This window comes from Pelodiscus sinensis, chromosome 23 (assembly GCF_052426305.1).
Source record: "Pelodiscus sinensis isolate ZL-2025 chromosome 23, ASM5242630v1, whole genome shotgun sequence".
Taxonomy (NCBI): domain Eukaryota; kingdom Metazoa; phylum Chordata; order Testudines; family Trionychidae; genus Pelodiscus; species Pelodiscus sinensis.
In genome coordinates, this window is record NC_143074.1 from 3,475,257 (window position 1) to 3,491,855 (window position 16,599).

Below are 16,599 nucleotides of genomic sequence, written 5' to 3' on the forward strand. Positions count from 1 at the left end.
GACAGACCCACCCTGTGAGTGACAGAGACACCCAGTGAGTATGGGTGACAGAGACACCCAGTGAGTGTGGGTGACAGACCCACCCTGTGAGTGTGAGTGACAGACCCACCCTGTGAGTGACAGAGACACCCAGTGAGTGTGGGTGACAGGGACACCCTGTGAGTGTGAGTGACAGACCCACCCTGTGAGTGACAGAGACACCCAGTGAGTATGGGTGACAGAGACACCCAGTGAGTGTGGGTGACAGACCCACCCTGTGAGTGACAGAGACACCCAGTGAGTGTGGGTGACAGGGACACCCAGTGAGTGTGGGTGACAGACCCACCCTGTGAGTGTGAGTGACAGACCCACCCTGTGAGTGACAGAGACACCCAGTGAGTGTGGGTGACAGGGACACCCTGTGAGTGTGAGTGACAGACCCACCCTGTGAGTGACAGAGACACCCAGTGAGTGTGGGTGACAGGGAAACCCAGTGAGTGTGGGTGACAGGGATATGTATTGCCCCTTTATGCTAAGCACAGTCAGACAGAGGAGCAGCTGCCAGCCAGCTCCCTCCAACCTGAGCCCTGTCGTGTCCCCCCTCTGTGTGAATACTGGCTGCAAGGGTGGGGGTTGGGGGACTCCCTGACATCAGCACCCCCCTCGTCTGCCTCCCCCACCCGGCCCAGCAAGCAGGAGGCTCCCGGGTGGTAGGTCTAAGGCAGAGGGTAGGAACAGCACAGCAGTGGGGGAAGGGCAGCTGAAGTGCCGGCATTTGCTAGCCTCCTGGCCGAATCAGTCAGGCTCCCCTCAGGGTCCGGCTGTCCTGGCTGGCGCCCACTGGCCTAGTGACCGAGCTCACTGGCAGACAGGTCCTGGAAACAGGCCACGCTAGACACGAGTGCAAAAGAAACGAACATACCATGTGACCCGTGTCCCCAAAGCAGCTCAGATAGTCACCGTCCAGAGCTCGCAATGCACGGGCACAAGCAGGCAGCCAAGACCCATTCCCAGAGATTTCCAATCAGCTCGAGAACATCACCCGCCAGCCAGGAGAAAAAGTCACAAACAGGAAGAGGCAAAGGTCACCCGGTAAATCATTCCTTGGGAACAACAGCCCCGCTCCAAGAACGCCCTCTGGGTTCCCCTGCACGGGGACACCAAACAGCAGGGCCCGAGGCCACGGGAAGGTGGCCAGTTCTGGCTGGCTGTGTTCCTGGAGGTTTCAGCAGATGCTACGATCTCTAAGGAAAGATTCAGCTCAAATTCCTGGAGACTCCAGGACAATCCTGGAGGGTGGACAACCCGCATCTACAGCACGTTCGGGCTGGGGCCGGAGGAGAGATGGGATGGGAATACGGGCAGTTTACCGGGTCCACAGCACCTCACAACTCCACCCCCAGAATGTCAGCCACTCCCTCGCCCTGCCCGAGCGGGTCCTCCGTCAACGAGATGCCCTCGTTAGCACCAATTACACAGCGGGATGCGCGCGAGGCTCGCCAGGCCACGGTCCGGGGCAGCTGTGGGCTGAGCCAGGCTGCACATCCCACCAACGCAAGCTAGGAGCAGGCCAGACCCTCCACGCCGTATCTACCATCTGCCCCTCAGGTCTCCGTCGCCCCTTCTTTGCTTCCCGCCCACCCCCAGTGCCAGAACCAGGTTTTTTGCGCCCGGGGCGAAATGTTCATGACGCACCCCTCTCCTTAGGGTAGCCTGCGGCGCGCGCTTTGCTTTTACAGCGTATCGGCTCTATTTCTCACGTCTTCGCGCCCCTGATCACGAGGGGCCCGCCCCGCCCGCCACCTACCAGCCATGTCATCTCCAGCCTTGGCAGCTCCCTCCAGGGGCTACAGGCTGGGGGGCTGCTCAGAGACGACTGCATGTGTCCCGCTCCCCAGGTAGGCTGGAAGGAGAGGCGTGGGACCGGGTCACGGAAGGGGTGTTCCTCATTTGTATCTCAGCCGCCCCGCCTGCTCCCAGCATCCCCACTGACCCAAGGGCTTCAGGTCCCTCCGCTCTGCTGGGAAGAGACCCGCAGGGAGCAGCAGCCACGCCGGGCAGGCGTGTGAGAGGAAGGGTCCCAGCCCGACCCAGCAGCTGTCGGTGCATCAGGGCGAGGACGGGTGAAACCACCCGGGGAGGGCTGTGGAGGGAAGCTGTAGGCGGTTGCAGGAGGAAGTGGGGTAAGCAAAGGTCACTCGAGCTTAGTCAGAGGAGCGGCTGAGCCCTGTTCGAGCACCAGAGGGGAAACCTCAAGGCTCCGTTTCCTTCAGGTCTCAGCTAGCCACTGCTGGAAACAATATGGCACCCGGGGGACGGCGCCATCCAGCAACTGCACAGCGCGCAGGAGCCTTGGAGGGCCTGGCCCGTCCCCCCAAGAGAGCCTGGCCCATCGCCACAGTTCCCTGGCACCAGAGCTCCTCCTGGAATGTGAGCAGGCTGGGGCCGGTGGCAGGGCAGCTAGGACGGAAGGCTCCCTGTCTGCCCTGAGCTTCTACGGTGTGTACCCGCAGAAGGGGAAATTGGGATCTTCCGAGACGCTGGCAGCACCCAGACAACACAGGGGGCGGCATGTGCCCCGGCTGCCCCCCTGCCTTGATGTGCCCACAATCGTAGCGAGCCCCCTGGAGTCAGCAGCCAGAAACGATGCCCAGAAGCCGGGCGCAAAGAAGCTTCTCCTTGCCGGCTCACTCACCCTCTTGGAGTTTGACGCTCTGCAGGTAGAGAGGGTTCCTCAGCACGTTGCATCGACCGGGCTCATCCTCCTTCGTGAAGAGCAGCAAGTCCGAGTAGACAAAGACAGTCACCTGGCGGGTAAAATGACAACAGAGACGGGTTCAGGAGCTCTTCATTTGGTCACCAAATGAAATTAACAGGCAGTAGGTTTTGAGCAATCAAAAGGAAGTTTTTCTTCATGCAGCGTACAGTCAACCTGTGGAACTCCTTGCCAGAGGATGTTGTGAAGGCCAGGACTTTAACAGGGTTCAAAACAGAGCTAGATAGATTCATGGAGATTAGGTCCATCAATGGCTATTAGCCAGGATGGGTAGGAATGGTGTCCCTAGCCTGTTTGTCTAGAAATAAGTGACAGGGAAGGGATTACGTGAGGATTACCTGTTCTGTTCCCTCCCTCTGGGGCACCTGGCATTGGCCACTGTGGGCAGACAGGACCCAGTGTGGCTGTTCTTATGTTCCTTCTGCAGGCAGCCAACTTCATTGCCAAAGAGCCTCTTTCCAGCCTAAAGAGTCATCAGTCCCACAAGTTAGCATGGAACTCCAGGGCCTCCTTTCCAGCCCCAGAGAGGCCAGAGACAGACGGGTAATGAAGACAGCATTTCCAACACGGCAAAACTCCAGACTCCTTCGAACGGCAGGCACTTGGCAGCACCAACAAGAGCTCAACCCATCACTCCTCCCTGCAGTCTGATACTCACAGGGGACTTCTGACGTCCCTTGATGGGAGGAATCAATGTGTCCAGGATGTAACAGACGCGGTTGTTGTGCTGGCATGCACTCACACCCCCTGCTCTCTCAAACCCCCTTCTCCCAGGTTTTCACACCCCAGGATGAAGGGCAGAACATGATCTGAGCTGTCAAACTCCAGCCTGGGAGCTTATTTACTCTCTCCAATTGCATGAGAACCCTTCTCTGTGACTCCAACACACCCTGTCCTGCTCCCCTCAAGTAAACACGTTAGCTCTGAAAGAGCCATGCTAATGGAGAACGTTTCCAGGCACTTAATGGTGGCAAACATTGATAATAGGTCTGTCAAGCAATTAAATGAATAGTGAATAACCACACACAAACAATATTAGGATACCATTTCTGTAAATACTATTGGATGTTTTTCATATTTTCAAATATATTGATTTGAATTCCAACACACAATACAAAGTGTAGCATGCTCCCTTCTTATTTATTTTATTATAAATATTTGTACTGTAAAAATAAACCATATTTTTCATATTGTAATACAAGTATTGCAGTGCAATCTCTTTATCATGGAAGTTGAACTTATAAATGTACAATTATGTACAAAAAATAAGTGCATTCAAAAAATAAAACAATGTAAAACGTTAGAGCATACAAGTCCACTCAGTCCTATTTCTTGATCAGCCAATTGTTCAGACAAACAAGTTTGGTCACTGTGACGGCGCGTTGGGGTTTTCCTGTCTCCTGCACCCCTGTAATGGCACGGACAGACTCCACCAAGCAGTAGAATAGAGGGAGTTTATTGCTTCTCCAGGATACAGCACAGATGTCATCTGGTTACAGGGCAGGCCTAGGATGCCTCAGCCCCCCTAGAGATAGGGGAGACTGGGCCCCTAAATCCCAGCCCTTTGCCTAGGCTGCTTCCTCCATGATACCAGCCAGAAAACTCCCTCACTCACTTCCAGCTCTGCCCCCAGCCAGGGCTCCACTCCCCTTCTTCCCATTGTTCCGCTCCCTAGGAGATAACTGGTCAGACAGGTTCAAAGTCCCTTTGCATAATGTCTCATCCCCTGCCCTGCTGGGCCGTGCTGCAGCCAGCAGCCAGTGGAGGTCACTCACAACCCACTGCCCAGCATAGCAACCAGCAAGGTACCCCCCCACTACGTCACAGTCACATTTATGGGGGATAATGCTTCTTGTTTACGATGTCACCTGTAAGGGTGTGTCTAGACTACATGCCTCCTTCGACGGAGGCATGTAGATTAGCCAGATCGGAAGAGGGAAATGAAGCCGCGATTAAAATAATCGCGGCTTCATTTAAATTTAAATGGCTGCCCCGATCTGCCGATCAGCTGTTTGTCGGCAGATCGGGGCAGTCTGGACGCGACGCGCCGACAAAGAAGCCTTTCTTCATCGGCACAGGTAAACCTGGTTTCACGAGGCTTACCTGCGCCGATGAAGAAAGGCTTCTTTGTCGGCGCATCGCGTCCAGACTGCCCCGATCTGCCGACAAACAGCTGATCGGCAGATCGGGGCAGCCATTTAAATTTAAATGAAGCCGCGATTATTTTAATCGCGGCTTCATTTCCCTCTTCCGATCTGGCTAATCTACATGCCTCCGTCGAAGGAGGCATGTAGTCTAGACACACCCCAAGTGAGAACAGGCACTGTTGTAGCTGGCAATGCAAGATATTTACATGCCAGCTGCACTAAAGATTCATGTGTCCTATCATGCGTTGGCCATCATTCCAGAGGAGATGCATCCATGTTGATGATGGGTTCTGCTCCATACTGATCCAAAGTGGCTCCACACCAAGACCCTCTCAGATTTTGGAAGGCACTTCAGATTCTCAAACCTTGGGTCAAAGGCTGTGGCTATCTTTAGAAATCTCACATCAGGGCCTCCTTTTTGTTTTAAAAACAGTGAAAGTGCTCGTAAAATGAACAGCAAGTGCCGGGTCAGCCGAGAACACTCTAACATGAGAGATATGACAGAATGGGGGGAAAACACAAAGCAGGAGACATACAATGCTCCTCCAAGTAGGTCAGGGACACATTTAATTAACACCTTATTTTTTTTAACAAGCAAGGAAGCATGTCCTCTGGAATGGTGCCCAAAGCAGGAAGGGGCATCCGAATGTTTAGCACATCTGGCACATAAGCACTTGGCAGAGCTGGCTACAACAGTGCCGTGCGAACATCTGTTCTCACTTTCAGGTGGTGTAAATAAGAAGCGGGAAGCATTACCTCTCATAAAGATAAGCAGACTTGTTTGTCTGAGCTGACCAAGAAATAGGTTTCTCTAAAGTTTTACACGCGGCTTTGTATTTGAGTGTAGTTATGTAACAACAACAAAACCTACATTTCTCAGCTGCGCTTTCAAAGAGCAAAGAGATGGCGCCCCAGTAAGTGGATGAGGTGAACTGAAAAATACTATTGCTTTTGTTTATCATGTTTACGGTGCAAATATTTGTCATTCTAATAGGAAGTGAGCACTGTGTACTTTGTATTCTGTGTTGTAACTGAAAACAATCTATTTGAAAATGTAGGTGTGACGGCGCGTTGGGGTTTTCCCGTCTCCTGCACCCCCGGAATGGCACGGACAGGCTCCACCAGCCAGTAGAATAGAGGGAGTTTATTGCTTCTCCAGGTTACAGCACAGCATAGATGTCATCTGGTTCCAGGGCAGGCCTAGGATGCCTCAGCCCCCCCTTGAGATGGGGGAGACTGGGCCCCTAAATCCCAGCCTGTTGCCTAGGCTGCTTCCTCCATGATCCCAGAGAGAAACTAAACTCTCTTCCAGCCCTGCCCCCCAGCCAGGGCCGGCATTCTACCTTCCTTTGTCTCTCTCCCTGGGGGGTAGCTGGTCGGACAGGTCGAGAGACCCTCTTTGCATAATGACTCTCCCTCAGCCCTGCTGGGCTGTGCTACAGCCAGCAGCCAGTGGAGGTCACCCACAGCCCACTGCCCAGCATAGCAACCAGCAAGGTACCCCCACTACGTCACAGTAGGAAAACATCCCAAATATCTAATACGTTTCAGTTGATACCCTATTGTTTAACAGCGTGATTAAAACGGTGGCTAATCACAATTAATTTTTTTAATTGAGATTAATTTTTGAATTAGCCATGTGAGCTGTGACTAATTGACAGCCCTAATTGAGACTTGAAAATATTATTTTGGCTGCAAATGGGATGCAAATATTGCAAAATACTGAAGCTACGCGCCTTAGCGTCTTAACTCCCCTAAACTCGGTTGAGAAGCCTGCTACATACTTATGGCAGTAGCTACGGAAATGGAAGGCAGATTTTCTTCTGTGTTTGTACAGCTCCTAGCACAGCGTGGCCCTGATCCTTAGGGCTCCTAGGTGCTGCTGCAATAATAATAATAAATAAAAGAATCGGCTCATCCACCACGTTGGATTGCATTATTTAGATGTTAGCATCTCTCGCCTGCCAGCCAGCGTATGGCTTGGCTTGGTTACAAAAAAGCACTAGCTGGACTCCGAGCTTGCCCACGTCTCAGCCTGGGATGAAGAGGAACAGGAGAGAGCCAACCTGCTGCAGTTTTCCCGGATCGCCCTCTGGATAAATGCCAGCAGTTGTACCGTACCTAGAGGAGCGGGCAGTGGTAGACACTGCTACTGAATGATGCTGAGTAACCGTGACAACAGTTTTATGGCCAAACTTCTGGTAACTTATTCCCCAAAGCAGAAAATTAAAACACCCAATGCTTTTCGTAGGGTTGCAACAGGGAACCCCCTTGCTGCCTTCGCTACAGCCCTGCCCCCATCACTCCCTGGACTGCCCGCTGTCCAAGGCACTGACCGAATCTCTGACTACTGTCTGGTTCTGAGAGCTAGGCTGAGGTAGAGAATTGGCCGATTTCTCTAGGCCAAGGGAGCCGCACGGCCCTTCTTGCAAACAGGTTTGCTGGGGAGTTCTCAGGAGTGCCGAATGGCGACCTCACTTGAGCTTACTACTCAAACAAGCATGGCGTTTGCTTCCCCACACACACGCGCTAGTCTCGGCTCACCCCGGGGGCTTGGCTTAGTTATTAACGTAAACACCCTCGCGGTAAGAGACTGAGAACAGACGATCCAGGTCTCTTTCTCCAAACCGGCCGTTTCTTTACTCGCTTTTCTCAGGCTCCCTCTTAATCAGCTCCTCTTCACAGTCCCAATCTCAGTCTGCTCAGTCTCTCTTCATGGGAGGCTTTTCAGGCCCCTCCTCATCCTAACACCCTAGAGCCTGCCACGCTCCCCAGGAACATGCTAGAGACAGAACATGCTAGAGAGAGATGTCCCTTCAAGCCCAGTTAACACAATGGAAAAGTATGTCCTTTAAACTAGATGGGATGGAGAGGGGAAGGTGGGGGCGTCTCTCTGAGGTGGGATGGCAGGTGAGGGGTGGGGGAAGACGGGGCATCTCTCTGAGGTGGGATGGCAGGTGAGGGGTGGGGGAAGATGGGGCGTCTCTCTGAGGTGGGATGGCAAGTGAGGGGTGGGGGAAGATGAGGCGTCTCTCTGAGGTGGGAAGGCAGGTGAGGGGTGGGAGAAGACGGGGCGTCTCTCTGAGGTGGGATGGCAGGTGAGGGGGTGGGGGAAGACGGGGCGTCTCTCTGAGGTGGGATGGCAGGTGAGGGGTGGGGGAAGACGGGGCATCTCTCTGAGGTGGGATGGCAAGTGAGGGGTGGGGGAAGACGGGGCGTCTCTCTGAGGTGGGATGGCAGGTGAGGGGTGGGGGAAGATGGGGCATCTCTCTGAGGTGGGATGGCAGGCGAGGGGTGGGGGAAGACGGGGCATCTCTCTGAGGTGGGATGGCAGGCGAGGGGTGGGGGAAGACGGGGCGTCTCTCTGAGGTGGGATGGCAAGTGAGGGGTGGGGGAAGACGGGGCGTCTCTCTGAGGTGGGATGGCAGGTGAGGGGTGGGGGAAGACGGGGCATCTCTCTGAGGTGGGATAGCAGGTCAGGGGAGGGGGAAGACGGGGCGTCTCTCTGAGGTGGGATGGCAGGTGAGGGGTGGGGGAAGACAGGGCGTCTCTCTGAGGTGGGATGGCAGGTGAGGGGCTGAGGGGAAGTTGTAGAGCCTTGAGTCACTGGCCTAAAGGGCTGATTTGGAAACTTCTGCCCTGGAGCTCAGTGGGTCTGATGGTTTTGGCCAGCCGGGCCGAGCCGCCCCACTCACAGCTGGATCCGGCCCTCCCAAGGGCTGCACGGTGGCAAGAGAGCCCTTCCTGTGCCTGCGAGGTGGGGGCCCAGTGCAGCCCTCAGAGGGATTGGCAGATAGTTGGAAAGGCAGGGAGAATGGGGAGGGGGTCGGGGGTAGCCTCCGTCTGAGGGGCGGACCGGCTGCTTTCAGGCGCGTGAGGGACGGGCCAGCCAAAGTCCTACATGGTTCCTCGGCAGAACGTGCTGCCTGCTGCTCTCCGAAGACCCGCGGCCGGAGGCTCGTTGGGGTGTTCGCAGGATCACTGCAGTGCAGTCTAGACAGGATGTGATTCAGGCAGGGACCAGGGCTGCACAGAAGCAGGGCCAGGGAAAGGACAGACCCAGTGGCAGTGCTCCAGAGCGGGAGACAGATTCCCTCCTCCGGGAGATGGCGGACAAAGAGCTTCGGGTTCCTGGAACTGCCCAGTTATGCTCCAAGTGAAGGGGGCGATAAGAGAGTCAGGAAGGAAAAGCCCAGCAGAGCCTTTTTAAACCAAGCGCCTGGCTTGCCGCTCCTGAATGACGGGGAGCCCAGGCGAAGCGAGGGATCAGCCAGCCACGAAGCGCCGCACCGACGTGGCGCATCTGCCGCCCAGCACTGGTTCCCTGGGCAAAAACAGGGTGCGTTTGGAAGAGAAAGCGGGCAGAAGGGAGCGGGCATTACGCAGGAAATGGGAGGACTAGCGAATGAGACAGAGACAGGGAGGGCTGCCCTGGTGGGAAGAGGCACCCGGAGCTCTGCAGTACAGGGGGAGAGGCTGCCCTTGAGCAGGCTGCCATAAATCGGTTGTGGAAGGTTTAAGGCCCAGGAGTGACGACAAGCCGAGGCGCCCAGGACCCCTGGAGAAAGGAGGCCTCCAGCTTTCTGGAGGGATGTGCTGGACTTGCCTCCAGCCCTGCCAGGCCTCCCTGAGATCCATGTAGAGGGGAGATGTCGCTGAGCAGGAAGCTGAGGGATGGGAGAACGCTGCTAGTGCCCATCCTCCGGGCAGGTCGCTAGGCTCAGAGCTGCTCCTGCATGCTGCTGTGCACTGTGCCAAGCACGGCAGCTCAGTCTTCCAAGGCAGCTGCTGCCTGCTGCTCCCTGCCACCTCCCTAGCACATCACATGCCAGAGCCAGGGCCACGGCTCGCAGCCACGTCCTCTCTCTCCCCCCGGCCAGATTCACCGCACCGCCTGGCACCACGTGATTCCAACCGCCTCTCGCACCGGGGCACGCTTCTCCCGTCAACACGGAGATCCCGCTTGCATCCCGCTCACGGGATAAGCTGTCAGGAGCAGTATCCCCGATGCTGCCACTGCACACCTGGCGACTGAGCCTTGTGACTTTGTCCTCCCCACAACCATTTCCCATTTGGGGACTATTATACCTTCAAGTCAGCGGCCCTGCTACGGGCATCCGCATGCCCCACAATATGCCAACACTTTTGTGGCTGACCTAGAGCCATGTTTCCTCACCCCCCATCGTCTAGCACCACTGCTCTACTTACTCCGCATTGCAGACATCTTCGTCATATGGACCCGCAGGAAGGAGGCCCTTAAAGAATTCCACCAGGATTTCAACAATTTCCACTCCACTGTCCAACTCAGCCTGGACCAGTCCACACAAGAGAGCTACTTGCTGGGCACAACAGTACAAATAAATGATGGTCACATACACACCACCCTGTGCCGGAAACCTACTGACCACAGTTCTGACCTACATGCCTCTAGCTTCCACCCAGTACACCTCACACGCTCCATTGTGTGCAGCCAAGCCCTAAGATACAGCCGGATCCGCTCCAATCCCACAGGTAGAGACAAACGCCTACAGGATCTTTATCGGGCATTCCTAAAATGTAAACACCCACCTGAAGAAGTGAAGAAACAAATTGACAGAGCCAGATGAGTACCCAGAAGCCACCTGCTTCGGACAGGCCCAACCAGGTAAATAACAGAAGACCATTCGTCCTCACCTAGAGCCCCCAGCTAAAACCCCTCCCGCACATCCTTGACAATCTACAACCTATCCTGGAAAACCACCCCTCCCTCTCACAGACCTCGCTTACAGACAGACCCCCAACCCGAAGCAAAAACACCCCAGCAGCCCCACAACACGCCACAGAAACACTCACCCAGGAACCTATCCCTGCAACAAACCCTGTTGCCAACTCTGTCCACACACCTATACAAGCGGCACCATCACAGGACCTAACCACATGAGGGGACCATCCTGATGTGATCTATGCCATCACATGCCAGCAATGCCCCTCTGCTGCGTCTATGGGCCAAACCGGACAGTCGCTGAGACAAAGGACCCAAATCAAACATCCGGGATGGTAACACCCAGAAACCTGTAGGAGAACACTTCCACCACCCTGGACATTCAGTGACAGGTTGGAAAGTAGCCATCCTTCTGCACCAGAATTTCAAACGCTGGTAACAAAGTGAAGCAGCTGAACTGGAATTCATTTGCAAATTCAATTCTATCAAAGAAGGATCTCCCCAGGTTAATGCAGCACAAAGGCAATTTCCCCTCTCTTGACATTCACATCTCCACATCAAGTGCTGTGAATGAGCCACTTCCCGTCTGGCTTCATTAGCTTCATTAACATAAGCAACTTCTAATGTCCTTAAACACACTCCTGCTTCTGTACCTTCCACTCCAGTTCATCCAATGAGGTGGATTTTACCCACAAAAGCTTGTGCCCTAATAAATCTGTTTGTCTCTAATGTGCCACAGAACTCCTCGTGTTTTTGCAGGTGTTTTGCTCCGAGACTTGTTCTTTCGGTTAGCTGCCTCAACCACCAGTGAGCTGGATGTGAAAAAAAAACCCAACAACTAAGTATCCTGGCAGGGGACAAAATATTTACTATCTGTCCTGGGGAGTGTGGCTGTTGTGGAGGCCGGCATGTGCCACACGCACTGGGCAGGTCGCATAGTGGCTGTATGGCCTGAACGCACTATTTTAGAGGTGCTAGTGGCTTGCACTATGTCGGTGAGCAAAGGCTGAGTGTCCGACACTTCCTTCAGCGTTCTACCAAGCTCATCCGCCGCTCTTTTAAACAGCCCCTGGAAATGAGTGAGTGCCTCAGTAGATGTAGACATTAGGGCTGTGTCTACACTGGCCAGTTTTTCCGGAAAATCAGCCACTTTTCCAGAAAAACTTGCCAGCTGTCTACACTGGCCGCTTGAATTTCCGCAAAAGCACTGACTTCCTACTGTAAGAAATCAGTGCTTCTTGCGGAAATACTATTCTGCTCCCGTTCGGGCAAAAGTCCCTTTTGCACAAAGCTTTTGCTCAGCTGCGATTTGTTTTCCGCAAAATAGCCCCGATCGCAAAAATGATGATTGGGGCTTTTTTGCGGAAAAGCGCCCGTGCTAATCTAGACGCTCTGTTCCGAAAATGCTTTTAACGGAAAACTTTTCCATTAAAAGCATTTCCGGAAAATCATGCCAGTCTAGATGCAGCCTCGATGTAGATGTGGCTGGCAATTTGGCTTCCTGGGATGAAGGGGATGCCCGAGCGGCCCTGGTTGAGATGCCCCCTGCGATTCCTGTTTCTGTCTGAAGCGTGGGGGCGGCGGAGAGGCCCACCTCCACTTGGGGGGGAGGTCGGCCGGGGAGGTTTGTGGACGTGGCTCCTCGGAGGAAGCGGGTTGTGCCCACGAAAGCTCACGATACTGTTTATATTTTTTGTTAGTCTCTAAGGTGCCCCTGGGCCCCTCCTTGTTTTTACTAGACTCTTCCCTGAGAAATGGAGGAAGCCGTTCTTTTCTTGGAAGTCTTCCCGTGTGTTTTTGCTGGGGGTTTGTCAGGGGTTGGCTGCCGGTGTGAGGGAGGCACAGCTTTCCAATTCGGCGCTTTTAGCTTCAGACCGGAGAAGCATTTCTGAGGGACATGCGACTCCCCCTAGCAGCGGACACGTTCGGAGTGGCCATCTAGTACAGCGCTGGCCTCTTGAATCCTGGCGGGCCCAGCACACACAGCATGTTTTGTCAGAAAAACTAACTAACCCTCAACTATTAGCGAGTGAACTGTGTCCAAATGAGGAGAGGGTTGGGGAAGAAAGGTGGGTAGTGGGAGCGCTGCACTCCATCTCTAGCCGGGGACGGCAGCGAAGGAACCGAGGAGCCTGGGCCGTGCACGTGCTGTTTTAACCAGTGACAGCTCGCGAGGCAGGCAGAGCATGTGCGCAGCCCGGCGCGGTGCTGCTGTCAAAATTTCCAGTCAAAGCTGCTAGGATACAGTTTGGCCTGAGTGGAGCACCCACAGGGACATCTCTAGGGGTATGTCTACGCTAGCCCCCTAGTTCGAAATGGAGGCATTCGAAGTTGCAAATCAAGCCCGGGATTTAAATATCCCACGCTTGATTTGCATCTTCCTGGCCGGTCGCCATTTTTGAAATTTACAAGTCCAGACTAACTGCCCATGTCTACACGCGGCAGGGACCCGGTAGTTCGAAATAAAGCCCTAAATCGAACTACCTGTTAAACCTCATTCCAGGAGGAATAACAGGTATTTCAAACTAGGGCTTTATTTCGAACTAACGGGTCCCTGCCGTGTGTAGATGCCGACAGTTAGTCTGGACTTGTAAATTAAAAAAAAATAAAAAAAATGGCGACCGGCCGGGAAGATGCAAATCAAGCACGGGATATTTAAATCCCGGGCTTCATTTGCAACTTTGAATGCCTCCATTAGCCTCCCTAGTTCGAACTAGGGGGCTAGTGTAGACATACCCTTGGAGAGCCAGCGGCTAGGGCCCTCACACAGTGGAAGCGGGAGACTGGGATTCATGTCCCTTCTCCAGAGCAGGGATGAACACAGGTCTCCATACACCATGTGAATGCTCTAACTACTGGGCTGAAGACTAGGAGCAGAGGGGCCAAGGTATCTCTTCCTTCGGGGGAGGCTGGTGTGGAAAACTAGCCCCCAACATTGAAATGAGATGTTTTGTTAATGTCAAAACGGTTCATTTCAGCATTTCCAACCTGAAATTATTGTGTTACCGCGTTTCATTACAATTATCATTTTCTTTCCAACCAAAGCAATTCCCCCAAGCGGACACACATTTGTAAAATGTTTCAGTTGACCCCAATCTACAATTTTTGGCACTCAAAGATTTTGACCAAAACCTTCCTCCTAGCTCTTGTCACTATGGTAATTAGACAGGAAAAGGAGGGTGGTTTGCAGGACAATGTCTTTCAAGCAAAATTATCTAGAACAAGCTACACTTGGTCCCACGCTTTCACGTCAGGCAAAGATAGGTCACTAGAGCCTAGCAAAGCTTAGACAAACTTCTACTTCAGTTTCAAGTTTCAAACACTTGAGGCTTGCAGCCCCAGCATTTTGGACCCAAATGAAGCTAAAGCAAAACTCAGCTGCAACCCCCCAATTTGCTGTTCAGCCCTCAGAGGTACCCAGCCTGGCTGAAACATGTCGTCAGCCTGGTCAGTTTGTCAGGGCTTTGCATCTCTCTCAATAACACAGCAGGCACACAAAGCACAGCAAGAGAGGAGAAGGCACAATTCCCCCTTTCGGACACACACACCTGCCCAAATCCAAAGCCTGGTGAAATCAAGGTACGGTTTTCCTTGAAGCTTGTTTTGGTTTCTCCCGGTTTTGGGAGCTTCTACTGTGCACAGACATTCCCAACCCTATCCCAATGATCGGGCCCTGAGCCAAGAATCAGAGACAGAAGCCTCTTGCTTTTAGGCTAGCAACTGGCATGCGTTTGCCACGTATGGCTTTCTCTCTGTCCTGCGCCATCCAAGTGGGTGCAAGAAGAGACTTGCAGCAGTTGCAAAGTTAGTCGACCCCAAAATGAACTGGCTCAGTTCCCCTGGAATGGAGTCAGTTACCTTTCCAACCCAACATGGCGGAGACAGAGGGATGTGTTTAAAAAGCACGAGCATGTTAGGCACAACTGAAATTCTCACCTTCAACGTCTTGCTTCTGCCTTCATGAAGCAGCAGCTCCTCCGACAAAAGGAGAGTCCGGGCTGGGTTGCAAAGGTCCAGAGGCTAAATATTTAAAGAAAACATAAAGAAAAAATCCAGAATGTCAACTCGCAAGGTGAAAGTTTGCCATGATGCCTGACTTCACTCTCCACCCCCTGAACCTCTTTGTCTTTAGTCTGAGGCGTAAGCCAGTGAAAGTGAAGCTGCCATGAGCCAGCCTAGGCGAGCGCATCTCTCGAAGATGGAAACTCTGCAGTCCAGCAAAGTGATCAAAGGGGAAAAGAGCCCTCACATTTAACACCTACGTCACAGGGAGCTATAAAAAGATTAGCAGCAGCTTCTGCTTGTGTGTGTACATTACTTCTTCTGCAAAGCGTGGGCCTGCCCATGCGGCTCGGAGAGCAGGAAGCACAACCACCGCAGTAGCCCACTCCGCGCTCGCCTCGCTACGACACAGCGACATCTTTGTAACTGACGCGCTTCACTGGGAAGATGAAGAGACTCTGGGCAGGGTGCCTGCTCTCCTGCGCCGGGCTGCACTTTGGGCTAATGAGCTCACTTGCAGGGGCAACCGGCTTTGACACCGGATAAACCAAGAACTCAAACAAAAAAAAAAGTCAGTTCTGATTCCTGCACAAAGTGGACAAACCCAGCCTCCGAGGCCGTGTCCCGTGGAGAACCGGTCCAAGCAGCCCTGTGACGGTGCGTTGGGGTTTTCCCGTCTCCTGCACCCCCGGAATGGCACGGAGAGACTCCACGAGCCAGTAGAACAGAGGGAGTTTATTGCTTCTCTAGCACAGCACAGATGTCATCTGGTTCCAGGGCAGGCCTAGGATGCCTCAGCCCCCCTTGAGATGGGGGAGCCTGGGCCCCTAAATCCCAGCCTGTTGCCTAGGCTGCTTCCTCCATGATACCAGACAGAAACCTAACTCTCTTCCAGCCCTGCCCCCCAGCCGGGGCCGGCTTTCCACCTTCCTTTGTTTCTCTCCCTGGGGGGTAGCTGGTCAGACAGGTTGAGAGACCCTCTTTGTATAATGACTCATCCTCTGCCCTGCTGGGCCGTGCTGCAGCCAGTGGAGGTCACTCACAACCCACTGCCCAACACAGCAACCAGCAAGATACCCCCCACTACGTCACAGGCCCACAGCAGCCTTGAGTGGGACACTGTCTGCACAGCCTGCACGGTGGGCTACTGCAGAGCAGGGAGGCAAAGTCTGAGCTCCCTGAGAGACGCGGCCATGGGTGAAGGTTTCAGAGGGAGCTGGGCGCATCGGTTTCAGCAAAATAACAAAGAGTCCGGTGGCACCTTACAGGCTAACAACTGCGTTTTCCTAGTACCAGTGTGTGGCGGGGTAGCCCCGCCCCTCCCGGAAACCGCCGGGACGCCGCAACCACGGGGGAAGGACTCACCCCCCGGAGGGGAGCGGATCACCGCCCGCCGTCCCCGAACGGGGGGGCCGGCACACCGGGCGGGTAACGAGCCGGGGCCGGCAGGCAGTGTAAGGACGGGGACGCCGGCACACCGGCCGGGTGACGAGCCGGGGCCGGCCGGCAGCGCAGAGAGGGGGCGGAGCCGAGCAGGCGTGGCGGAGACGTCATGGGGAGGACGGCCCTGGGAGGGGCCGGAGGCCGACGAGGGGGGTGACGTAATCTGCCTGCGTCCGGCGGGCAGCTTAAAAGGTCGCAGTGGATCAGCCATAGGGGGGAACGCCGAGGAGACGCATCCCCCCCGTGAGCCGGCGAGTGGTCGGCAGTATTGGAGACCCTGGGCAGGGTCAGAGGAAGGGCCCAGGTGAGCCTATGGGACCTGGGGGGAAGAAGCAGCCCAGGGCGGGGACGCGGACCCTGAGAGCAGGGGAGTTTAGGGGTCTCGACCCCCCCTGCTAGGTGGGGGAGCCTTTTCCCCGACCTTAGGGCCCTGGGCTGGGGTCCGGAGAGAGGGCGGGCCCGGACCCCCTTCCCCCAACTGCCTAACCAAACCAATCGGAATCGGGCGCGTCAAGGCGTCGATAATCAGAGAACCGAGGGGGGCGGACGTA

The 16,599-nt window shown here is 54.5% G+C and overlaps 1 protein-coding gene across 5 annotated transcripts in view; it reads right to left on the bottom strand.

Annotated features, from left to right (window-relative positions):
* Nucleotides 1–16,599, bottom strand: part of RGS3 (regulator of G protein signaling 3) — a 136,815-nt gene that overhangs the window by 61,851 nt on the left and 58,365 nt on the right. For 4 of the 5 annotated variants that reach the window (XM_075905326.2, XM_075905325.2, XM_075905328.2 and 1 more), the window contains 2 exons: nucleotides 14,540–14,623; nucleotides 2,675–2,786 (listed from right to left, as the gene is read on the bottom strand). In XM_075905326.2, coding sequence (XP_075761441.2) covers nucleotides 2,675–2,786; nucleotides 14,540–14,623 — 196 coding nt within the window. Of the gene's footprint in view, nucleotides 1–901; nucleotides 1,593–2,674; nucleotides 2,787–14,539; nucleotides 14,624–16,599 lie in introns of those variants that run through there. The other variant, XM_075905331.2, reaches the window with a different exon arrangement.